The following is a 27,253-nucleotide window of genomic DNA, read 5'->3' as shown; positions in this document are numbered from 1 at the left end:
CTTGTCAGACCTGCAATTCGGCTTCAGAAAAGGTCAATCAACAGCCGGAGCAATCCAGAAAGTGGTCGACACATTTGGAACTGGACAGAAACTGCCACGTGACGCGATCAATCGTGATGCTAGCACCACTAGCCATAAGGAATGCCTTCAACTCGGCTAGGTAGGTGGACATCCTAGAGGCACTTAAAGACCGCTTCGGGATCTCAGACTACTTGACTGAAGTGGTGGAGGATTATCTGAGAAACAGGCAAATAATCTACGAGACGATAGAAGGACAGGTGACAAGACAAATTACCGCAGGGATTGCTCAAGGATCTATACTGGGACCTGACCGATGGAATAGTCTATATGATAGTCTGCTTAGACTGGAATTTCCTCTTGGTGTGCTTCTCACTGCTTACGCCGATGATATCATATTTGTGATCATCGAACAATCTGCAGAATTAGCGCAGCTTAAACTAAACCCGACAATGAGACGAGTAGCTGATGGATGACAGATCACAGACTATAACTCTCTACGGAAAAAACTGATCTTATGTTCCTCACAAGGAAACGGATACAGACAAGACTGCCCATTGGGAGTGACCTTAGATACGAAGATGTCTTTCTAGCCCCACATACGTAATACAGTTCAAAAAGCGGCCGAGAGAACAGCATTTGTGAGCCACTTAATGACGAATATTAACAGACCACGGCCGGAGAAACGAAGGCTGCTGATGGCCACAACTCACTCAATTCTTCTGTATGGGGCGGAAGTCTGGTTAGACGCCCTGAGAATAAAGAAATACTGCAAAGCGCGAACGATGGTACAGGGACAAGGTGCACGGAGAATCGCTAGCTCCCACCGGCATCGGACTGTCTCTGCAGAAGCTGTCCTTGTGATGGTGGGTATAATTCCCGTGAACCTCCTGGCTTTCGAGTGTAAAAGCATATACAGAAGCAGCTCAGATACAACACGACAGGATGCAGCAACAATCGAACGCTCTAAAACAGAGGTGAACTTCTAGGTTACCCGGCTTATGACAGGACACGGCTACTTCCAACGGTATCTTCACAAAATGGAGAAAGTACGAACACCTGAATATACGTATTGTGGAATCGACTCAGATGATGCCGAACACACGTTCTTCGTGTGTAACCACTGAAGAGATTTAAGAGAGGAGGTAGAGGAGACTCTCGGCAGCATCCTGATAATATCGTCTGGGTGATGCTGCTACCTATACAGAGAGAATTCTTATGCAAAAGAATGTGGACACCTGCCTGGTATGATGATATCATAATAGAAACGTAAAAAATGGAACATCATACACGGATAGACCCACTAATCAGAAGTAAGATCACAATAGTCCCTGGTTGGACGGAGATAACAAAAGATGGCAGTTTAGTGGGTAAGCTACGGGCGTCCCACCTATCCATCAGCTCTCCTGGTGGAATCCGTTACTTGGATTTCGCATCTTCTTAAAAAAATCCTATAATCTACAAAAGATCCAAGCATATTAACATCAAATATCAAGCCGCTATCAAAGGTCAAATTCTTGGAGTTGAGAGCAAAAATGGTATTGGAAGATTCATTAATAAATAATATCTAGATATAATATTTTCTTTGGGTTTCCCTTATCGTGAAGGTAGGTGTCGGATCATTATGTGAGCGGTTAATAATAACCATCCCAGACAAAGAGTTAACGGAAGGTATGTCCATTAATATTAGATGTAAGGTATTCAACTATTGTATCTAGGAACCATATTATTATGAATAACTGAAGAGATTAATTTTTGAGAAGGCATGTGGAAATATTGAGTACAAAAATCTTTCTCTTTTAAAATATAATACTTGCACATTTTTAAGCTCAATATAATTTTGGAAGTAAATTTTTCTATTTCAAAAACATCTGGAAAGCACATTTTTAACCTTGTGAAAGAATATATTTCAGTATTTCCTAAAAATAAAGAGGTGTTCGAGCTACAAGTCATAAATCCGGGTGTAGTAAGTTTAAATATAAAATAGATAATAAAAACTCAAAATATATTAAGTTAACGGACAACTATAGTACAATATTTGTAAGTAGTCAGTTCTCTCCGATACTTAGCATTGTAAGGAATATCTTAAACCATAATAGAAATAAAATAATCTTCCATTATTTTTCATAAATACGCCGTTAAATAATCCATAAATAAGATAGTAAGATATTTAATTAAAAGTGAGAAAATAATATCTAAATATAGGTGCTTTAGTCGTGGTATTTTTACATCCTGGCACAAAACACGATTTATATAGTTTAATAATAATGGTTATTTTAGAATAACCCAGAGAATAACTGTCGTATTTACTTTGTATCATATGTTTATGTATTTATTTTATACCTATTATACTGCAATATGGCCTCCTTACTAAAATGTTTCAAATACCTACAAAATATTTGAGTTTTCAATAATTTTTTTCGCTATGAATGTTAATCAAACAATTAAAAAAAATATAATGAAAGTTGTATATAAATTATCCAAAAATATTTTTTTCTCAAACTATGCAAGTACCCTATTTCAACGTCAGCGTACTACACATAAGGACTTCGCTTATATGTTAGGTATTTTTAGGATAGTTCTGATTTAGTCTTTTATACATACTCCTAGAGACAAAATTACAGAAAATCTAGACATACGATTCATCTTCTAGCTGTTCATTTCAAACAAAAAAAAGTTTTCATTAACTGGAATAAAATATTTTTATTACTATCTAATAAATAAACAAATAAAAGTCATATTTTGAAATTTTTCCAGAGTGTAAATTTTCCGAATCTATTACTTATACGTGTATTCTAATATCAATACAACGCGCAGGATCCCTTGGAACAATCAGTCGATTGATATTGTTTTAAATCGCTGCGGTGCGTTGCGCTAAGCTGGGAGGACAGGTGTAGGGGTGCACCTTGGGGTGCCGTCTTGTGTTTCGGTAGTGCCATCTAGTACAAAACTAAGCATAGTATAAATCAAAGCGGACTCGTTCTTCATTCTGGATTTTTTTGATTTGGCAAGTAGATCTCACTTAGCCACAAACAATGATTCTGGATTAAGAAGGTTTAATGAAGTTGAATTGAATGTAGCATTATTTATAATAAAAACATAAAAAATTATATTAAAAATGTGAGAAAAAATTTTATAAAACTAAAAAAAGAGTTTTTCAATCATTATATCACAAACATATTGTTTGGTATTTTAATATATCACTATTACATTTGGAGATATTAGTTACTATAACTTTTAGTTACATTTACACAGATCTTATACTTTCATGTTTGGATGGTATTCAGTATTGATAATTATATGAAAGTGATTTGGATTAGAGAAAACTGAAAATATTCTATTGAATTTTGTTAGGGTAACGTGAGGTATCGATTGGCTAGTTCAGCCCTCTATCGAGAAAGCAGTATAACTTCGACGTTAATATCCTGAATCACGTTCTTCTCTCATAATAACAAGGAGGGTGTGAAACTTTGTCCTTGGGTTACAAGAAATGTTGTTACGGCTCTATTAACATGTCGAAATTAAACTTGCGGGAAATAAGTGCGGAAAGTTTGCAGCTTAGCTTACAGTTTGAACTGTTGAATGCCAGTGACTATCATGAATTTAATAATCGTGCTCAAGTAATGGATTTGAGATATAGAGGCCGATGTCGATGATCCTGTGAAAATCATGTGTCTCATTTTATGGAAGGCTGTGGTGGCCCGTCTTCGAGTTTTGTTGATAATTTCTTATCTTATTATTGTAGGTAAGTAAATACGAGAGAGCACACCCACTGTCATATTGAAGATAATTTGTAAACATAGCCCCTCCCCTTTCACACTTACTTTTAAACAAAGGATGTATACAAATATAACGTTAACGTTCAATAAAAATTATATTATAAAAAAGATTATAATTTCACAATGTATATGTGTATCACTTACACTGAAAAACCATTACTGAGAATTTTTTTAAACTGTTCACTCACTCTCACAGTGATAGATTTAATGGTTAGTGTATATATTTCATAAGTTTTATTAAAACATAATACATAAAAATATATCTGTTCCATATATTTCCACACACTTGTTTGGTAATAGATTACTTAAGTATATTTCTCTGGTATTTGCGTGCAATGAGGATTTATATGTCTTGTCCGCATCACCATACTTTTTTAACATTCATGTTAAATATGCAAAAAAATTGGTTTGTTCTAGCAATAACTACTTTGGAACATAATAAAGTTTGAATATTTTCTCATTTGCAAATAAAGTGTCATAATTCGGTAAATGAATCCAAGAGATCCATTGTATTATAACAAAGAGAAAAAATTGAATTTCAAATTTGTAAAAATATTATTTATTGTTGTTAATGACAAGAACTCACAAATTAAGGTAAAACATAGCAGTTATTTTAGCTCATCCTAACTTATATAATACATACCATTAGTTATATTTTTTAATGGGAATTATATATATTCAACTTTTGAAACTATATTTTTTTAAATTTTATTCACAATTAAAACACAAGTTACAATTTTACAAAATGTTGAATGAAGTTAATTAATCTCGACAGTCGAATTAACAAAATTCGTTGAAAGGTGTTTACAACAATTCGTTATAATAAAATAAATGCTGATCAAGTGTTAATGAAATATAATCATTTTACTTTTTGAAATATCCCCGAATTTTCTAGATATAACTTCTCCATCCCTAAAAATGAAAAATAATGGAGTTATTTTTCAGGTTCTATTTTCCTTATTCAAATTTGCATTCTTCTTTTCTTCAATCTTCCGTTTTCCTAAAAATCTTCCTTTGAACCAAAATATTAAAATAACTACAAAGTATTATTATTACTGAAAATAGTTCATGTATCATATGGCTTTGTGGATTTCCTATATCTTGAATTGGTTTTATAATTTTAACAATTTTATCGATTTCATAAAGTTTTTCAAAATATATTTTACTTAAATTTGGTGACTTGACATTTGACTATTTAAAAATTTAAAATTCCATTTCGGCAAATTTATTGATTTTCCCTTAATTTTAATTTACTTTACTTTAGTTGAAAAAATTTCGTTTTCTATTTGAATTAGGAATCACTAAAATTTGTTAGTCACTTGTTCTAATATAGTTTCTTGAAGGTTCACATCACTAATATAATAGTTTTTAGGAGAGCTGCCATTTAACAGTTCTAAAGTATCTACAATTGTCTTGACAATTAAATTTGTCCTTACAATAATTTTTCTTCCAAAATAGGACATTCTTCTGTAATTAATCTAGCTTCTTCTGGAGTTTTGGTCAAATAGGGATTTGAAGGAATAAATATTTTTTGATTTTGGATAATAGGTTTTAAATGAAAAATTCGGTAATTTGCGATTTTAGTATAGGTACATGGGTAGCAAATATTATTTTAGTTTTGGATAAGGTTACTTGAGAGCCCACAAAGAGATAAAATGTCAAAATATTACCGAATTTTGGAATTTGTTCTTTTTTATAAATATTTTGTAATTATTTTATCATTTCTAAAATTTCTTGACTCGAGTTACTGAACTACGAATTGTATTAAATTAGGAAAATGTAATTGCATTTTTAATATTATCAATTAATGTGATTAGATTTTGACATTCCAAATTAATTTTTGAAATTGTGCTACAAAATATAATGAAATTATTTTCAAGTTTTTGTTGGCTAAGCCATTTGTTTTTAATTTTGTTGTAAAATATTTATTGCATTATCATATCTTTTTTCATCATCTGATTCGAGAGTTCCAAAAAGCCATTTATCTATTTTTCCTACAGCATTTATTAATCCTCTTTTTGACCTAATATGTTCGTTCCATCATTTATTCAGCTAGGTTATGGTACGAAAGTATATTTTTATATACTATATAGATCTAAGTGAAATTAGTAAGCAAATAGGAAATTTAAAGCAATATTTTTATAATTTAAGAAATAGTTTAACAGAACAAATGCAACCAAGCCTATGCTTTGCATAATCCTAGATTAATTGGTAATAATAGATTATTTACTTGTGTAATTTGTATATATTCTGCCTTGGTGCTCTGGTAAATCATTAGGAGTATTATTAACGTTGTCAATTTCATTTTTCTGTAACAATTTTCCTTTATTGACCTCAAGTTTTCTAATTTTGTTTTTGTGATAAATTCCTTTGTCTGTTTCTAAAATTATATCCTTTATATCTTTTATAATATCAGCTTTTTTACATTTAGGTAATTTTGTTCTAATTTATGCTACATCTTTGTTTGAATATGAAGGCGAATCATTTCTTTTTTCGTTTCTTTTATTAATTATTTTTCTTTAACTTCAGCAACTTTATCTCTAATTTTATCCAAGTGATCATCTAAATCAAAATGATCTGGATTATTTATATGTCCTTTAGTTATTTCATAAAGTGTAAATTGTGTAACAGAATAAATATAATTATTGTATGAAAGAATTGAATAAGTTAATTGGGTGTTCAGTCTTTATTAGTTCCATTCAAACAACTAAAATGCTCAATTAAACTGGAAATCTTTGATCATATAATTTATTAGGTAATCTAGAACAGAAACACCATTTATACTTGAAATAAGATATGCTTGATCCTAATGTGAGATAGGTGCATTTTCACATTGGTTAGTAATGTCGAATAGTAATCTCCAGTTATTGTTCTACCCTTATCCAAAAAATCAATCATGATTACCCTATGGCAATAGCAAAAAACTAAAGCAACAACATTCCATCGATTGTTGCTTTATTTCTGGATCGTAGAAATATACCCAAGTCTCATCCATAGTAACAATTCTCTTTAAGAAGTCTTCATCGTTTTCAAATCGAGTACAGATCGAACGAGATGCTTCTACCCTTGCACCCTTTTGTTCAACATTTAAACATTTGGGAATACATTTTGCAGCTATTTTTCTCATGTCCAAATTGACGTGAACTATTGATGAACGCGTTCGTATGAAATATTCAGTACTTCAGATATCCATTTTAGCCCCATTCGACGGTCTGATAAAATCATGTCATGAACTGCAAATATATTTTCGGGGACTGACACAGAAACTAGCCTTCCCGATCGGTCATCATCTTCAATGGAAAATTTACCGCTTTTCAAGCTTGCAGTCCAATTTTTCACGGTCGCATACGAAGGACATTGATTACCAAGGGTATTAAGCATATCTTCGTAAATCTGCTTACCTCTTAACGCTTTTAAATACAGGTACTTCATTATGGCTTTATACTCCAATTTTTCGATTTTCACAATTTCGGTGGACATCTTTTTTCTTTTAATTTATTGCGTAACTCTGGTTTACTTTTTTGACGTCAAACTTTACACTAACACTTCTAATAAGTTATTGTTCATTGCTGTGGTAACGCAAGATTTTGTTTATGCATGGATCTGGTCTAGGCTAACTAGATATCAATACATCCTCGTATATGTTAAGTTTATTTAATTTAAATGCAGAATTTCGAAAATATTTTTGTACAGTAGCAATAAATTTCTCGGGTTTTAAAGGTTCGATGAAATATAATGCATATAATTGTCCAAGGTCAATAAATTCTTGTATAAAATGAATTATGTTTTGTTTTGATTAATTTACTTATGTATGACGCAGTTTAATATTTTTTTCATTCTTACTTCAGTTAAATAAACAAAATTATGAATTTCTTATATACTCCAATCAATAATAATTTTTTTACATTAAGTATTTGAACTATTCTACGTATTATACTTAATTTGATTCCTATTAATTATAAATCTAATCTATCCTTATAAAATAATAAACAAAAAAGAAAAGTCTTATTATAAAAATCCATTTAATAATTTCTTGAATTGTGTACCACTTCAAATAATAATACTATCTATGTTTCCAAAATAGTTGTTCTATTATCTTCACATATGGCATTAAACTTTTTATTGAAATATTTTAGACTTATTTTATCATATTTCTTATCAAATTCTTTGTTAATTGTTTCGTAATTTTCTTATTTGCATTGTTCATTTCATTATCAATCATATAATTTCGATTCTGTATATTCAATATATTTGTATTTAATTCAGGTTCTATAATATCAAATTCATTCTCTAATATTTCATTATCCATTTTTATTACTTCATTCTCTTTCAGTATTGTATCATTATTCATTTCAATTATTTTTCTTTCTAATTTCATTGCATTTTCTTTCACTTAAATTTCTGTACCATTTTCATTTACATTTAATTCATCTAAAACAGTATACTGTAATTCTTCAGATTCAACAAAATTTTCAAAACATCTAGGGATTTCTTCTATTTCCTCAATTTTGTCATCATAGTCATTATACAATTTTTCTGATGTTAAATTTGGTTTTTGTTTTTGCCATTGGAAATATCCATTATTATTGGTATTGTTATTTCTAATAGTTATATCAGTAAAATTTCTCGATGTTGTAGACATCGGTTCTGGTTTAGGTAATTTATGCGCAGGTATTAATTTTTCACATCAGTTAATAAGCTTGCTTATAGTGTTACTATTTCCGTCATAAGGTTTAATGTTCTCTAAATTTAATTTAAACATTTTCCAATTCAGGCTTTTGAGACTTACTGTAGCTATTTTAATTGAATCTAAATGTTATTTTCTTTAATATTTAACTTATTATATGTATTTAATAAATTTTCTAATTCGTTCATAAAAATTCAAAATCAATAAATTATCTCTTTCTTACTCTTATGATAGATAAGGATAGAGTAAAATACAAGAAATAAGAAACTTAGCACTTACAAAGATTTGAAGGCTGGGTCCTATTCCTTGTCCCTCGTAGATCGTAGGTCTTCGCATTTGTATTAAAAGATTAAGTCGAGTTTTTATCTAGGTAGATCGTAAAATAACATGACCGCACGAATCCTACTACAACTGCGCCAATTATATATTTAACTTTCCAAACTTTATTTTTAAAAATTTTAATCACAATAAAAACACAAGCTACAATTTTACAAAATGTTGAACTTGATTTTGTACAGAAAAACAATATTTTCTACATCACAATCTAAGGGCACTTTTGGGAAATATCATACATCTTATGGTTTCTCCTTCCATTTCGTATTCAGTACTCTATCTTAGCGTTTCCACAATTTAATGATTTACGTAAATCAACACAGAATCTACTATTTCATTTGTTTATTATTTATTACATTTCTCATCATCTCCATAGTGAACACTAAAAACGCTAAAAAATAAAAGTTGTATCCATATATTCCTTTTGCCAGAGACAGTTTGTTTAAGAAAATATTTTGTACAATAATATTTGCAATACCTATTGAATAATATATGAAAATACTAAAAGGTAATTCTGATATTTAAAGTCAACGAGAACATTTTGATCTTTTCATATTTGGGTCTACCCAGGATTTATAATAAAAAACGATTAATTGTTATGGCGTTCCCAATATATAGTTGATATTATCGTGTTAATACATTCACATTATTTGACTTACACACACAATCATAACCACGTTGTTTCTTTTCTCACGTTAAAGAGATTAACAATTATTGTAGCAAATAAGGTGTTAAACTTTTCATTTTGTCATATATACTTTAAAAACTGCAAATGCGATAGTTATTTCATAATTTTATACTATTAAATTTCGTTTGTCGGAGAAAAATCTAAGTATAATCAGATTTGGTTCGATCTAAAAACTCACAAGAAATATGAATGTACAGTACTTCTAGATATTACGTTGTATTTAGTATAAGAGTATCAATATAATATAAGCAATATTTAATAGTAAGGGCGCTAAATATTCAAATTGATCAATTATTTTGATTTAGGAAGTTGTTCTGAAGATGAAGAGCGGTTAGTTCGTGATCTCTTTAGAGGTTATAATAAACTTATTCGACCTGTACAGAATATAACTGAGAAAGTGGACGTCAGATTTGGTCTAGCATTCGTGCAACTTATCAATGTCGTAAGTACTAACATTGTTTAAAATCTTGTTCTTCAGTTGAAATCAAACACAAAACATTCTAAATAAAAATAACATTATACTCGTTCATACGATAAAATAAAAAATCAATTTATGATAGTATTAAAATAGGTAAGAATGTTAGAAACCTTTTAAACAGTGTCTCTAAAGTAATATGCTTCGAGACCAAATATAAGGTCAACTCAAGAGAACATTTCATAAATATTTCATCAAAAAAACAATAATAAAATAAGCAAGTTTCGAATTAACAGGCAATCTTTTGATCCAAAATTGCTCCAATGTCAAAAGATGGAAGCCATCTTTCATAGACGAATCAGCCTTCATTTCTAGAAAATTTCCTGAACTACTTCTGGTAACTGTAACATATCGACAACAAATGGATTTCTTGCCATGTGCCATATTGGTGGTCTTCATCAAAATATAATATTGACACCATCAATAGATCACCTACATCATGAACATCAAAATAAGAATAAACCAAAATAGAAATTTGTTCTAATAAGAAAAATCAGCCCTTACATCTCAAATATATAGCAGTAATCAATTAAATTTATTAGAATTAACAAAATAGAGCTGTAAATTTTACTGGAATTATTTAGGTCTTTTTTATCATTTATAGCTTTTTCATTTTTATGAATGTGAACCATTCCAATTAACCACATATATAGTAATATATAAATGTCAACTGCCAAATAAGGAAAAATGGAAAAAATAATTGCTGGAGATATACCATAATTTATCAAAATATTCAGAATAATTTCTGATATACTTTTTTTGTAGAACGAGAAAAATCAAATTATGAAATCAAACGTCTGGCTGCGATTGGTAAAGTGGATGTTTTTAATGTTCAGTCCCTCCATACTCATGATATTATTACAGGTTTGGAATGATTATCAGTTGCAATGGGATGAAGCTGACTATGGAGGAATTGCTGTTCTTAGGTTACCGCCTGACAAAGTCTGGAAACCGGATATAGTCTTATTTAACAAGTGAGTAATTTCCTACTAAGTTAATAAGAAATACCACATACTCGTAGTTTGGGTTGATACCAATACTTCAAAAGTGCGTTTATGGAACATTTCAAATAATATACTGCTGGATTCGTTCGTTCCACTTAGTCCAGAGCGTTATAATCGTAAACCCACGTGGGATGGATTATCATCGATCAGAGATTTGAGCGTTGGGGTAAATAATAACAAATGGCAAAAAAGAAAAAATAAAGCGAAAGCTTGTATAGGTATGTTAGATTTTATCATTGTCATTGAATTTTATAGTGGATTGTTTTACTAATTGACATTAGTAAGATTTGGTGATATGTCACAAGAATGCTTCAAAAATACTTGTAATATCCTTTACCGCATAATGAGATAAATTCTCATGGTTGCAATATTTGTTGCTTTCAGCTTTGAAACTTCCACTAACAACGCTCACTTCGACCCACCTCTTTACATAGGTCATAATGAGCATAAGTTATGATGTCATTAGTGACGTTTCCGCCGCGACCACAATGTCGTAGTCGCCACGTGAACGTCCAAAAGAGTATTTCAGGCGCTGTGAACGCTTAGTGGAGTGCGCCTTTTTAAGTCTTAATGGCAAATTTTGTGAAACTCGAAATAGTTATTGTAAAAAATATGCTTAAATATGAATGAATCATTATTTTTAGTGCTGATGGTAACTACGAAGTTAGATATAAATCGAATGTATTAATTTATCCTAATGGTGAAGTATTATGGGTTCCACCTGCAATATACCAGGTATGTATGGAAAAATATAAAAATAAATATGAAAAATATACGTTATGCTACAGACGGTGAGTCATAAGTAATGTCAGTTTTCATAATATATGTGAAAATTCCTTCGCCTCAATTTAAACATGTAATAAATTGTTAAATTAGTCTTTAATTCTATGAAAAGTATAATTGCTTTGCCTTCTTTTAATCATTCTCTCTTTGTTTATTAACGACACAGTACGTTTATATGAAATTGAAGGGGAGGACACAGGTAATGAGCGAATGACACAACGTTAGTTTAATCGTTTTGATAGTGGATGTCTGATGCTTGAAGATCGTTCACGCTAAGGTCGTCCACTTGCGTGAGATATTGAGGTTGCAAGGGAGGCAACAGAAAACCACCCCAGTACAAGCACTTGCTGATTTTTGGACTATTTTGGATCTTCTAAAGATACCTTCTCTTACCAAAAAATGATCGTTTTATTAGACGCTTTGTTATTTGCGATAAAAATGGATTAATATAAACAACCCGAACATGGAAAATCAGAGGTTAGACAAAGGACAATTACCAGAACTTGTCACAAAGAGAGATCGATTGAAGCGGAAAGTTGTTGTGTACCTGGTGGAATTATGAAGGTTTATCGTAGTTCCAAATCATTACAGATGGTTGAGCTAACAATGTTGAATGATATAGTGGACAGATACGAATGTATGAAGTTTTATTCGAGAAATTAATAAAATAAAATTATAAACTTCAATTGTTTAGGTCTTCTTTATTATTGCTAGCTTTCTTGTTACTACAGATGTGAACCATTTCTAAAAGAGACCTCGGGCACTGAAATTATAATTTTTTGACACCAAAGGCTTTGAACCTCAGACCTGATAAAGGTATCGCTATACTAAAAAAAATTAAATTACTTAGTAGGTATAATAGATATAAATATGTATACATAGAAGTATAAAGATATAAATTACTTATAGACATACTTACATTAAAATGATCTTCATAGTAGTATTCTTAGCTCAAAATGAATCCAACCTCTTCAAAGCTTTTATCAATTTCTTTTGCATTTGAGCAATATTTGGAACGTGGAAAAACAACAATTTAGATGTCTTGGTGATTGTAATTATATATATTCGCACAATACAATCTTGATTTTCTGGCAAGTAGATTCATTGTCGTAAAAAAATTATAATACAATATTAACATGATATAATTCGAAAATTAACCCTCAAAATGAATTCAAACGAATTCTTTAGAATAGTAACATTAATATTGACATCAACCGGAACGTGAAGTACCTATAGTAGCAATACTGTATTCAACAATAATAAATTCCCTATTTATACATATTTATCACATATCAAATCAGTTGTTCCTAAACTTCCCGGAATCTTTAAAGGCATAATATGAAAATTACAAATAAACATCTTACAATAAATTCAGTTTTTAGTTAAATCATAGATTGAAATGAAAAAAAATTGAATGGTTTGATTTATTCCTTGTGAAAAAAATTCATTGGTCAATCTCAAAAGGCACTCACTAATCGGATTATATTTTATGCTGAACTTGCTGAACACATATGAAGACCATTATATGCATTATCAATTTGCCAGAATTTTAACTGAGGAAAATAACTACCAAAAACAACATATATTGCCTTAGATATATCAATATTAATAATGATTGCATTAATGACAAACTGATTTAAATAACTTGAGTGCAATCTATCCATATTTTTTGGATTTTTAAAAAACAAATATAAAAAAATCAACGTCATTCGTATCCACCTGTTTTATACATGCATTGGATAACAACAAGAATACTTGCCGAAAGCTTGTAATTATAATTTAATAAAGTGTTCCTACGGCCAAATTTGCTGCAATACCCAAAAGTTCAATTGTGGGATTGAAGCAAATCAAATACGCAAGTGTACTTTTATAATATATAAACCTATTAGGTAAATATACCTTTTTTGATTAAAACTTCTTGAGCTTTTGGGTTGATTTTTATTTGGATTATATTTTATCTTCTGACTGATTATTAAAAGAATTATAATTAAAATATTTAAAAGATAATTAAAAATGTGATATAAATTGGATAAAATATGAAATCAAATGTTTTTCTCATGGTTCGTTAATGCAGTTTTATTTTTTTTTATCGTATTGATGACCTCTTAGTCTCTTTTCTAAATACTGAGATGTTTGCCCTATGTAAACAGCTTCACAATTAGTACAAGGCACTTGATATATAATATTACTTCTTTTGTTTATTGGTGTTTTATATTTTAATTTAGTGACAGGGGTACAAGGGATGCACTAACACGGGGCGGCAAAGGGCAAAATGTATCTAAAGAAAATAACAGAACCTCATCATGCAAAAAATATTTAGTCGCAAATAAAGAATAAGTCGCTTGCGGCAAAAACGACAGGATATATTAATAGGTACTTTTCTATCCTACTAGACTAGAAATTTACCCTAGGCTCGCCCCTGGAAGTGTGGTGATAGTTTTGGTTCTATTGTAATTGATCGTGTGTCCGGTATGTACACGATGTTCGGCAAGGGTGGAGGAAATATATGAGTGAAAGACAAGTGTTTCTTCGCCCTGAAGGAAATACTTCGGTTTGTTTGGCCAATATTAGAACAGGTATTGAACACACTGTTTACACTACCACTACATCAACACTCACAATTACACTATCTGACGCGTGTTTCGATAACCAAGTTATCGTCTTCAGAGACTTACGGTAAACTGAAACCTAAAAATTAATTCTAGCGAGAAAACCTCCTTGGAGTGAGCCTTCACATTTATTCCTTGACTACTAAACTATAGAGTGGGCTGTAAGGAATTGGCCCTTTGTCCTTATATAATTTTGTCTGGCAGTGTGTTCGGCAATACATGATTTTTGGTCCGTCCATATTTTAAATGAGCTATGTGCTCTTTAAACAGGACAATAACGGATCTCTTAGTCTGCCCAATATACCTCCCATCACAATCACCACAGCTAATTTCATATATACCACTCTTTTCCAAATTTGGTATTTTATCCTTAGTAACGGGGGCAGGAAATTTCATACGCTCCAAGGTGTTCATTGGATATTTTATCTTTGACGGATCTGATTAGGTGGTAGAGTTTCTGATTGGGTTTAAAGATTGTACGAATACCGTGAGGCTTAAAGATTCAGCAAATTTTGTCTGTTACATCTCTGATGTAAAGAAGGGATTCCCTCAATTGAACCTCAAAACTGGTGATATAAAAGTATAAAAATAATTCATTACCAGTTTAGTACGTTATTAATGTTCTTTTCAACATTATTCAGAAATAATTAGTATTACTCATCTGGTTTTTAGTGTGATGCAGCGAATCTGAAAAAAAAAAATTTTCTTTTTTTAATGTTAAATCTGAAAACGCTTAATATATACGATACATTTTTTGAAGAATCCAAAAAAATTATATATGGGGAGATGCGTTTACAATAAGAAAGTTGACATTGGCTCTCTATTTATTTATCAATGAATTTATTCCATTTGGCTGTTCCATACTTTTTTGACGATTTGGTTCAATACCAATTTTATTTTTCCTATGTTTCAGAGCTCCTGTACTATAGATGTAACATATTTTCCTTTCGATCAACAAACATGTATTATGAAATTTGGATCCTGGACATTTAACGGAGACCAGGTTTCATTAGCCCTGTACAATAATAAAAACTTTGTAGACTTATCAGACTATTGGAAGTCTGGAACCTGGGACATAATCGAAGTGCCAGCCTACCTCAATATTTATGAAGGAAATCATCCTACTGAAACGGACATCACTTTTTATATTATTATTCGTCGGAAAACGTTATTTTATACCGTAAATTTAATACTTCCTACTGTACTAATATCTTTTCTTTGTGTGCTTGTCTTCTATTTACCAGCTGAAGCCGGAGAAAAGGTATGTTCATTTATTTTTCACTTTATAAATATAAAATATATATTTCTTAAGTCTACGATCTTTCTATAGGTTTTCGTTAATAAATGATCTTGAATTTGGATCTCCATTTATCAATAATCTAAAAACAAGTAAAAATGACGTTTTGACATATTTTCAGCTCTATCAAAATATATTTTGATAAACGAACATATTTATAAAGGTTGTTAAACAGACTCTTATGCTAAATCCTAACCGTTGCATTATTTTCTATCTGATTACGCTCGTTATTATCTGCTCATTATACAACACGAATATTTTATTATTGCCCTTCATCTGTTTTTGTATTAGTATATTTCTATGACGATTTATTCCACTTTTCAATCACATCTTCTAATGCCGCCGAGAATTGGATAGCGGATCCAATTCTCTTTGTTCTCCAACATATCTAATAATATTTTTTGTGTTCCTATGTGTTGTTGGTATTTTCCTAAAATGATTTCTCATTTAAACTTTAATAATATTTTAGTTCGGTTGTGAGTATTTTTCATATTATATCTAATAAATCTCTATATCCACGTAATTATCACGGTTCTCTGTTGTATAACGGCAAAATCATTGTATTATTTTAGCTCACTGGTATTCTTCTGGTCCTCCTTGTTTTTCATATTAGATAAGGAACTTTTTCTCTTCTTTGCTGTAATATGATTATTGTCTGGATTTTTGGTATTTTTCTTATTATCGTTTTTCCTGAATCCTTGCACTCCTCTGTTTAATATTTCAAATATCTTTTCATGTTCATTATACTCCCAAGATAATAAGAAATAAACATAATATTCAGTTAAAATTTATTATTTAAAAGAATTTAATTAATCTGAACTAACTCAACATATTCTGTAGTACCTTATAGCGTAGCAAAAAGACTCCAGGTTTAGCATTCTTCAGATTTTGGATGAAATTTATTTTATTTATCATTCCCCATACCATTACTTCATAGTAATATTAATTTTGCGAGTTTTATGAATAATAATTTTGTGCTTTTATGAATTCTATTAACAAATCAAAGAACTGAAATTATTCTTACTTATGGGAAATATGGAAGATGCACAAGGAAAACAACAATGTTAAATGAAATATGTCCAAATAGTAAATTAAATCCTAAATATATACTAAAATTAAAGAAACTTCTTTACAAATTTCACTGAACAACCATTGATATGCACTAAAAAATATAAAATTACCGTAAAAAGCAGACTTGTATTCAAATAATTCTGTCGTTTTCTCAAAACTTGAAAAAGAACTGCGCATCTTTTCTCCTATTCGTAATAGACCTGTTAATTGTTTCAATTGTTTTCAGGTTACACTGGGTATCAGTATTTTGTTGTCACTGGTTGTATTTCTTTTGTTGGTATCAAAAATTCTTCCGCCAACATCACTTGTATTGCCACTTATAGCAAAATACCTTCTCTTCACTTTTATAATGAACACCGTCAGTATTTTAGTAACAGTCGTGATAATAAATTGGAATTTCCGAGGACCTCGAACACATAGGTAACTTTTTATTAGCACTCACCTAAATGAATAATTTTGTATATTAAGCTTAGCTTTTTCAGTAGAATAGTTTACTCATTATATAAGTAATTCAATAATCATATAATATTAGTGAAATATGCTGGAAAAAAATTAACATATTTATGAGAGACATGGGCATTCCATTATAAATAAAATATTTTACAAACAGGTAACGTTAACGATAAAAGTCAATAACGTCAATTAAAAAAATCTAATTAAAATAAATGAATATGTGGTAACTAGCAAACTTTCTGTGCCATAGTTGCAGTTTCAAAATTCCTTTAATTAATTCATTACCAGTGAAATTCACACCATTATTCATTTTTGAGTGTTTTCTTTATCTTTATCTTTATTTTACATAGAGAGAAGTCAAGAAAAGAATTATAAATTCGAAGGTTAGTTCATGATAACAAATATTTATAAAGATATATTTATTATTCTTATATGCTCCAATGCGATGGTAGCTTTGTCAGACTAAAATTAATTAAACGAAAAGATATAGGAATAATGTTTTTTACATTTCTGAAAATGAAAAAAACTGTTATTTTTTCTGATATGTTCGTCAAATTGAATCAAAAATTATTTTTGTTCAAGGTTTATGAACAAATATCTATTTCTTTAGGCATTAGTTCTGTAGTCCATTGTTAAAGAGAAAAAATGCCTCCAAAAAAGAGGCCTAACACAAAAAAAATAGTTGTACTAACTTAAGTAGAGGAACGCACCGTACAAAAAGAAGATTGGAGTTTCACGTTTCTGAAAAAATGATACTTCGAAACATAGTCACGGAAAATTCCAATCTGAGCATGTCTATAAGGAAGGAATGCTCAACAACGATAAATATGTGTACTTCAAAAAGGGCAATTGTCTCAAATGATCATCATAGGTTGAGCTATATCAATAAATAATGTACATTGAATATTAATTTTCTAAACAACACTCTTGTTACCAAATATTTTTTAATTGGATAATATATTAGGTTATTAAACCATTTAACTACGTTGGAAATGAAATGAGTGAGAAACTAATAATTAGAAAAAAGTTAAACAATTTGTCTCACTGATTATCACTGTTGGCAAATTTAAAACCATGTTAAATTCACGCATTATCTTTTAAAACTAGGTTTGGTCCTTCGACTTTTGAAATGAATTATTAGAAATTGTTAAAAGATTCATTTATTAGAATCTTTACTATAAATATAAAATGCTTTGTTTGTAAAGAATAAATTTGATTTTATGTACCATCGTGTTTCTTTATTGTTGATTTTTTGCTTGACATTAAGAATTTTTAGGTTTAGTTCAATCTAGGTTGTCATATTTCTTATGATAGAATTGAATATTTGAATTATTGAAGTAAAAAACACCAATTAATATCAAATTTACAGGGGCGGTCTCACCAATTACGGAAGTTGATAAATATGGAATAAGAGTAAATAGAGAACATGTCATTGTTAAAATATTTGCTATTCTAGGTCGAGAACAATGAAAAACAAAAACAATCAGATTGTGTGATTGTGATTGTTGGTATAGTGGTAGTAGTAAATAAGTGTTTCTAGGGGAGAGTTGGATAAAATGGGGTACTTATTATATCGTGCTCGTTAATTTAAACAGTAGTGAGAATACATTCATGTTTCTAATATCATGGTACACAGTTATATGAGTGGATTAATAACTAAAACGCATTATTCTTAGATTTCAATACTTTTGTGAAAATAAGGTGTTTTTTAAAAATTTGTGAAATACCCCATTTTATCCAACTGGTATACTAAAATGAGGTAGTGGGTACTGTAAAATGGGGTACCTCCTATTAAACCAAATTAATATTATATTGTATATTTAAAAAATAAAAAGTTTTCAAAACTCGTATATTACATATACATTATATACAAAAATCACATTCGTATTGCTCATCATCTTCGTCAATCCCGGCACATATTTCATGTGCCCATCGTTTGCACTTATAACACATTACTCAACCTTCACAGGATTTCAAATTAGAGAATAGTTCATTACAAATAAGACACGCAACATTTTCCTCTTCGTCTTCTGACGAGTCACTTGCTTCAAGGGAAGGTTCCATTTTCTTCATACAACCTTTTACTTCTTGATTTACCTTTTTTCCTCCTAGTTTGATCATTTTCTATATCTTCTGGGTCATTCCATTTTGAAAATTCGATTTTTCTTGATTTTCCTTTCAGATTCTTAACTTCCTGCTCTAAATTCAGATTTCTTTTCACATGCTTCTTCTTTCGAGCTTCTATTTCGGAAATTAATTCATTTTTATACGGTGACTCAGTTAAAACTGCCGTTTTTCCCCTCTTTGTGGTTTTAGTTCTTGCTGTTTCTTTATTGAAATGCGGAACTGGTCTAATATCTTTAGGAGAAATTGCAAATGCAGCTACAGTAGCCTGTTCAAATGAGCTTGGGTTAGACAGATTTTTTTCCGAACATGAAGTGCTAGACAAATCTATATCCATAGTCATATCGGAATTTAATAGTCCTGCAATTTCAACTGTTTCCTTTTGAATAATGGGAAGTGGAACAGCACCCGAATCATCATTTTCTATCGTGTCAGTAGTTTCAGCAAGTTGAAACATCCAGTCTTTGAACACACTACGATCTATAGGGAAAATCCCTGTCTTTCTGAATCCATTAACTGCCGCTTTCATGAAAGCAGTGCCGAAAAGCTTTCCAACCTGTCTGATAGTTATGACCCTTCCAGGGTTCAGTTACATCCACTTTCTACACTCTTCAGAATAATAAGTGCTAACTGGAGACAAGAAGGCTGCATCCTATGATTGCAGTGTGGAGGGAAGCATAATAGAATGACGTGATTTTTTCTTGCCGTTTCTATAAGCTCCAAAGATTTGGTATGGGCTGCGTGCCCATCTAAGAGTAGAACAACTGGATGTCCTTCTGCTGGCTTGGCAAAAGTAATAAAGCGCTTAAACCAATTTAAAAATATCTTTTTGCATCCAACCACTTTCGTGATATTCGGCTGAAGTCCCTGGTGGTGTACCTTCTAATAGCTCTTGATTGGCTTTCTTTCGAGGAAATACAAACATGAAGGGCATATAATTTCCTGCGGCACTCATACAAGTTTCTGCTGTAATCAAAGTTCCTCGCTCCCCCGAAACAACACTTCTAACCTGACGTTTACCCCGCAGGGCGGGAACTTTCAATTGCTTCTTTGGTTAGGTCACAGTCGTCACACCAGTTTCATCCACATTGTAAATTCTATCTGATGAAAACAGGTATTTGGCGAATAATCTTTCTTTTAAATGAAAGAAATTGTTAACTACTGGTCTATTAAAACCTATCGCTCGAGCACGAAATGTTGCTTCTGGAGATCTAAGCCTCAGTTCAGGATTACGCTTAAGAAATGAGTACAGCCAACACTTTCCAGCCATCTGTTTGCCTCCGTTGAAACTGTGCGGTAGGTTGTTCCTCTCTGCAAGTTCAAATGCAAGACTTCGTAGTTCCTTTAACGTTAGTCCAAAAAATCTATTTTCCATTAGAAGAGCATACTCTACAAGTTCCTTTTCCTGTCCTGAGTTAAACACTGGTTTACGACTTCCTAATGAACCTACAATACGTTGTATAAATAATAGAAACAACAGTATTAAAATGATTATACCTTTCATGCTTGCATCGGAAATACCTGATTTCGCTTTCTTAACACGATTCTCCAATGTAGTCCGGGGTTGTCTGTATGCCTTTGAAGCTTTGAAATAGCCCATGTTTCCATTTATCACCTCTTGAATTGCAAGGTGCATGCTCTCCTCCGACCAAGACTGGCGGTTTGTTTTCCGTTGATAATTACTAGCCATATTGTATAAAATATTGAACAACCTGTTAGGAAAAGCTACATGAGTGGAAATATCACATTTAATTATAGAAACCACACAAATACCCGAACAAAAAAGCAAATGTGTCGAAATAGAGACTATTAAAAATAGTTTTTAATAATTAAAAAAGGAAATGTGTTATAAAAAAACGTAAGCCAAATTAATATGAATTACGAATAATTTCAAATGTTAATTTTTGTCCATAAAAACTTGAGTTCATTAAAATTTCCCTCTTTCAATCACGCATACATATTTAAAACAACACGATGATAATAAATATTCAAATATTTGTGTGTAGCAAAAGATTTCTGCTATAAATCTTCTCGAACTGTCTTTTCAAAGAACCTAATAAATATTTCCTTTTATTGGTTTTATCTATTAGAAGTATTTGTCGTTCTGCAAATAGTTTCAACCAAACTAATAAAATTTGTGCTGTACACACGAAAAATTGGTGACAAGAAAAAATGTTATCGAACATGACCACGGTATTTACAGTTCTACTTAGTCCAGAGCGTTATAATAAATTAAAAAAACAGAAAAAATAAAGCAAAAGCCTTAAGAAGTTACAATTTATAAATCTTTGAATTTTTTAGTGAAGTGCTCAACTATTTCCATTCAAATAAAATCAAAACATCTTTTGCAGCGATATTGGGACTTCACAATTTTTCAAAGTTGTTCCAATTAAATATTTTCCTTGCAAGTTTGATGCAGCATTGCTAACTAATACGAGTACAGGTGTATCTATTTATAGTATATATTTCCAAACTAGTATTTTGAGAATGTTGCGATATAACAATTTACTTAATAAAAGAGAACAATTTTATTGTGGGCCCAGAAATTTTAGAATCTCGCAATTCAGCTCTCTTTTGTCATTACATTGAATTTAGATATGCTATATACAACCGTGTTGTGACATTTGTTTTGGATTGACATAGAGTAGGTGCCAGTAAATGAAAAATATCTACATCCATTTTGAGTAATGAAAATAGATGTTATATGACTGTATGTGATAGAATGTCATTTACCGATTATTGTTATATTGGATACTTAGTTTCAATTATTGACAAATACGAATAATGTATTTAAAACGAAATTAATTATTTATTTTTATACTTCTAATAAAAATTTAAGTATTACAATAAAAATGTGCATGTTCTTGCAGAATGCCTTCGTGGATTAGGTCAGTTTTCCTTAATTATCTCCCAGCAATATTACTTATGAAACGACCTCGCAAAACCAGATTACGTTGGATGATGGAGATGCCTGGTATGGGTGTGCCGCCACATCCATATGGATCACCTACAGACATTCCCAAAAATATAAGGTGAGTAACGCCAGACTCCACATAAACATCATTTATTTCTTTTGTCTTCATCAGTATACCAAAAACAAACTTATTAGGTTTTAAAACTGGAAACAAACCAAGAAAAATTTTTAAAAATTTCATTCATTAAATCTAGCTTCGTAACCACAGTGGGAATCAATTTTTCATTTTTTTAGTTCCATAGAATCTCAAAGTAAAGTGGAAGTAATGGAATTGTCAGATCTACATCATCATCCTAATTGTAAAATCAATAGAAAACCGACCGCAGCTGACTTAAGCGTGGGAGCTGGGGGTGATAGTTGTAGAAGAGAGAGTGAAAGCTCTGATTCTATTTTATTGTCTCCAGAAGCATCGAAAGCAACAGAAGCTGTAGAATTTATAGCAGAGCATTTACGCAACGAAGATTTATATATACAGGTAAACACCTTATCTAAAACTGATTATTTCACCTGCTCTATCAAAAGACATATAACAATTCAATTATGAATTGTACTTACAACTCTCACACACAACTACCTGATATTTGAACCGTTTACTTCTCTACACCTACCAAATGATAACAGTACAGTACAGAGTAACAGAAAAAGTTAATTTAAACTTGCATAATATTTCAATTTACTGTAACGGACATTAACATCATGCTGCGTTGCACATTGTAATGCCATGGTATCTGTTGTTAACAAAGTTTAAAAATACAAATATTTAGAATCGGGAAATATTCGAAAAGTTCTGCACATAAATAAATAACTACAATAGCATAAGTAACACATACCGAATAAAAAAATATAATCTGCAGAAATATGACTAAAAACCAAACGAAAACTAAAAATACCAAATACCGTGTATGTAAGATGTTTCGGCGGCGTTCCAGTCTACTGATAACTAATAATTAAGTAGTAGTAGTAATAATGTTTTTCGTGAAACTTTTCGTATTGTATTGGTTATATAACAAAAAAACCCTTAAGTTCAACACAGGTAGACAACAAACTTATGTTCATATTACCAGACTGTATGTTGTTATCATTATATAATTTTTCAGACTAGAGAAGATTGGAAATATGTGGCGATGGTGATAGACAGACTTCAGTTGTACATGTTTTTCATAGTAACTACAGCAGGAACTGTAGGTATCTTAATGGATGCTCCTCATATCTTTGAGTATGTTGATCAAGATAGGATAATAGAGATATACCGTGGTAAATAAGATAATCATCTTGGCTAATGAATAATGTGGCTTCCACAAAATGGCCTACGAAGCTATACTAGAAAGTGATTAAAATATATATAGTTTGTGCATAAGAGACAGTTTCCTACTAGTAATTGAATAGAAACTAAAAGGTTAATAAAACTGACGAAAACTTCGAGGAAAATAGTATAGTTAAATCAAAATAACTTTTAACGAAATTAGGAGCTCTTGATGTTATCCATGATATTTTCTTTTTAAATAAAATTAGCAGCATCCCATTGTACAATACAGTATTATGCAAAATATGTCCAAAATACGTTACTATTGTTGAACCTCAAGTATTTAAGTCAGGATAAAATCATGTGTTCTCTACTTCCAGCTCAACTTTTAATGTAAATATTTTCATTTCATTAATTGAAATTATATTTTTAAGAAACACTTTTTTCTTAATAACTTTTTTTTTGTTATCTTGGTACGAAATAAATAATTTCAAATTGTTACTAAATTTATCATTGAGATTAGCAAAATATAAAGTTAATTCAAATATTTTTGGCAAATGAGATTATTATTAGCTTTGTCTCTTTTTTAATATATTTTAGCTTTCACTTGAAAATGACACATTGCCTATGACATGGAAAAGTTCGCTTGCGTACCGAGCTATAGTATCAAAGTTTTAATTTAAAAATTGCACAATTAACTTTATCATCTTAAATTCGAAAATATACTTAGATATTCAAGGGAGGTTTTTTCAGTGATAAGCAATGTTTGTGAACCGTTTTTTACTTTTGTACCGAAAATAATATAATTGCTTGCACACTACGCTTTACTGACAACTAATCATTCGAGTCATAACCAGCTTTTTTTCTTAATTCAAATATATTTGGATGACATAAAGGTCGGACTTACGGTTCATTATATTTCAAATATATGTACGAGGGCGGTTTGATGGAAATGTAAATTTTCAAAGATTGACAATAGTTTCGCTAGAGTGATTTAATTATTAGTTTTTTGGAATTTTTGGAATGACTGGAAACCCGTTGGAATAGAATATTTTTCACATTCATTTTTGTCATGGAAACCTCACAAATTCTCATGAAGGCAAACTTTATATATAAAAGTTGAAAGATATTTCGAGTTGATTCTAGTTTATACATTATCTAATATTTTTTCTAAACATAAAGTTTTGATATCTTCCAAAGAGGATGGAATAAATGGTTGCAAGCTGATACAAGAGTAGCCTACATCGAATGTTTAATGTTCGCCTAGATAAATTATTATGAGAATGATCTTATGTTTTAGTAAATTTTTCATAACGTACAGGTGTCAGCTAATGTAGATTATACAATAGGTCAATTTATTCGCATTTATGTATGTATGGTTCTATATTAATATCTAGCACTATATAAGTATGCCTACAGTAAAATATTGCAACGGCAGTAAGTTAGTGTATAGTTGTTAATACTAAATTTAAACACAAAGAAGAGAATGAAATTCATATAATCCCAGGTAGAGTAACAGTAAATCAAATTTATGTCATTATAATACCCTATAAAAGAAACAGAATGATCCGCGAGGTGGGTTTATACAGATATATCACATTCTGGTGCTAGCAAAGCTATGCCTAAACGTGATAAAAAACAAAATAAACAGGAAAAGACGAACATATGCAGATGTTTCACGATGTTGACAATATACTTGAAAATAATTATCCAAAAGTTCTGTCAAGTGACACGTTCACATTTGGGTTGCTTCGCTCTCGTTGGAGAAACAACCGTTGAAAGTACTTTATTCACACTTTTGGCCAGGGTCACATCTATACTGATGCTTCCTAGACGTTCCTCTAGATCTGCACGAGATATTTTACTCTATGTAATCAAATAATTCAATTCCCGTATTTCATATATATATATATATATATATATATATATATATATATATATATATATATATATATATATATATATATATATATATATCAAAATACTATTCCGCCGTTCTTCAAAGGGGAAAACAAATACTCTCCTGGCTAATGCCTCGACGAATATTGAATTACAACCCCCCTGAAGAGCGTGATGTTAATAGACCTTTTTATCGATATTAACATCCCAACGGCTCGCAATTGCAAGGAGAGGGTGTAACTACTGACTAGTTTCGACGTTATTAACTGTTATTAACTACTATGTCTAACTACATGTACCAAATGCGACTCTCTTTAACGTTGTTTCAAGCCCGATCAAAAGGTGTTAAAATGCTCTGATCAGACGTAATAACGTCGGAACTAGCCAGTAGTTACACCCCCTCCTGGTAATTACGAGGCATTGTGGATGTTAATATCTACAAAAAGGTCCATTTACATCACGCTCTTCAGGGGGGTTGTAATTCAGTATTCATCGAGGTATCAGCCAGGAAATTAGTTGTTTTCCCCTTTGAAGAATACATTTTCGAAATATTGTATTCGAAATTATTTTAGAGGTTAATAGTAGAAATCCTTTATTTTTATTTTGGTACATTATACAGATATATATATATATATATATATATATATATATATATATATATATATATATATATATATATATCGATGAATTTACAAGCGAGAATTACAGAGCCCCTTTTCCTGGGAAAAGAATATTGTAGATATTTTCCGACCCATCATAAGAGGCTTAAGTGCACTGTAGGAAATCCGACAAGAAGCGACGATAATTTATTGCATTTTCATCAATTTGACGTATTAAATTATGTATTGAATAATATTGAATATATTGAATATCAGATTAACAAAATGTTTCTATTGAATTTTAATTTTGTATTCACAATATTACTCAATTTATTATGTAAATAATGTATTAAATTGAACTTGGATGAGATTCCTAATAACTTAATTTTATTGGTAGCCGCCTTATAAAATTTATGAATAAATTACTCTGTAACATTTTTGTGAATTTCATAAGAAATCAGAATAATCACATCCAAGGAGCATTATAATTGATTTTAATAAAATTTTTAGTAAACACAATTCTAAAGTTTTTTCAAGTCCTTTTTTATTAATCAATGGAAATATAGAGAAAATTAGACATGGGAGACATAACTATCGGGATGAAAAATATCTAGATACTACAACATTTATTTTATGAAAATATACATATCAAAAATTTAATAGACATATTTACCTAATTTTTACCCTTCCTCATTTTTATCCATTGTGAATCTTAGAGCGAGAAAATTGTGAACTTCAAATCATACATAATATAAAATAAAAATTCACAAATGAACCATGAAAGTTTCTGCACAAGTAGCGCTGGTCAGTGTTATATTTAGTTCGAATTCGAGATGCTGAACGAGAGAGTTTGGACCGCTTTTATGACAATAAAATATATCGAAACCGATTAGAGATTTTGATACCTCTCTGCATGCGATTGTGATCCATAAGAATATTGATATATTTGACTTCAAAATAAGACAAGTTGCAATCTGGGGTTGCTATATCTAATAATACTATATTTTCTATTCAGATTTTTTTACCATATATAAAATCGGCAAACCAAAATTTCTGGAATCTTGTTGAGGAATAATTTGAATCGATTCTAGTTTCTACATTGTTCGATATTTTGTTTCAATCATACATGATTAAATACCTTCTATTGGTGCTGAAATAAGTAGTTGTCAGCTGATACAAGGGTAGCCGTGGTTGATATGTGAGTAGCCTACATCGAA

General features: G+C 30.6%; 1 protein-coding gene across 1 annotated transcript; it reads left to right on the top strand.

Annotated features, from left to right (window-relative positions):
• Positions 1–3,283: 3,283 nt before the first annotated feature.
• On the top strand, positions 3,284–25,582 carry LOC130451389 (acetylcholine receptor subunit beta-like 1). Its single transcript, XM_056790368.1, has 10 exons — positions 3,284–3,763; positions 9,811–9,947; positions 10,746–10,790; positions 10,845–10,954; positions 11,629–11,719; positions 15,290–15,637; positions 16,971–17,164; positions 22,192–22,353; positions 22,530–22,770; positions 23,393–25,582. The coding sequence occupies exons 1-10, from the start codon at positions 3,688–3,690 to the stop codon at positions 23,555–23,557; spliced, it is 1,569 nt and encodes a 522-aa protein (XP_056646346.1). The 5' UTR covers positions 3,284–3,687; the 3' UTR covers positions 23,558–25,582.
• Positions 25,583–27,253: the final 1,671 nt, after the last annotated feature.

This window comes from Diorhabda sublineata, chromosome X (assembly GCF_026230105.1).
Source record: "Diorhabda sublineata isolate icDioSubl1.1 chromosome X, icDioSubl1.1, whole genome shotgun sequence".
Lineage (NCBI taxonomy): Eukaryota > Metazoa > Arthropoda > Insecta > Coleoptera > Chrysomelidae > Diorhabda > Diorhabda sublineata.
The sequence above is the reverse complement of the archived record's forward strand: the minus strand, read 5'-3'. Positions and strand labels throughout refer to the sequence as shown.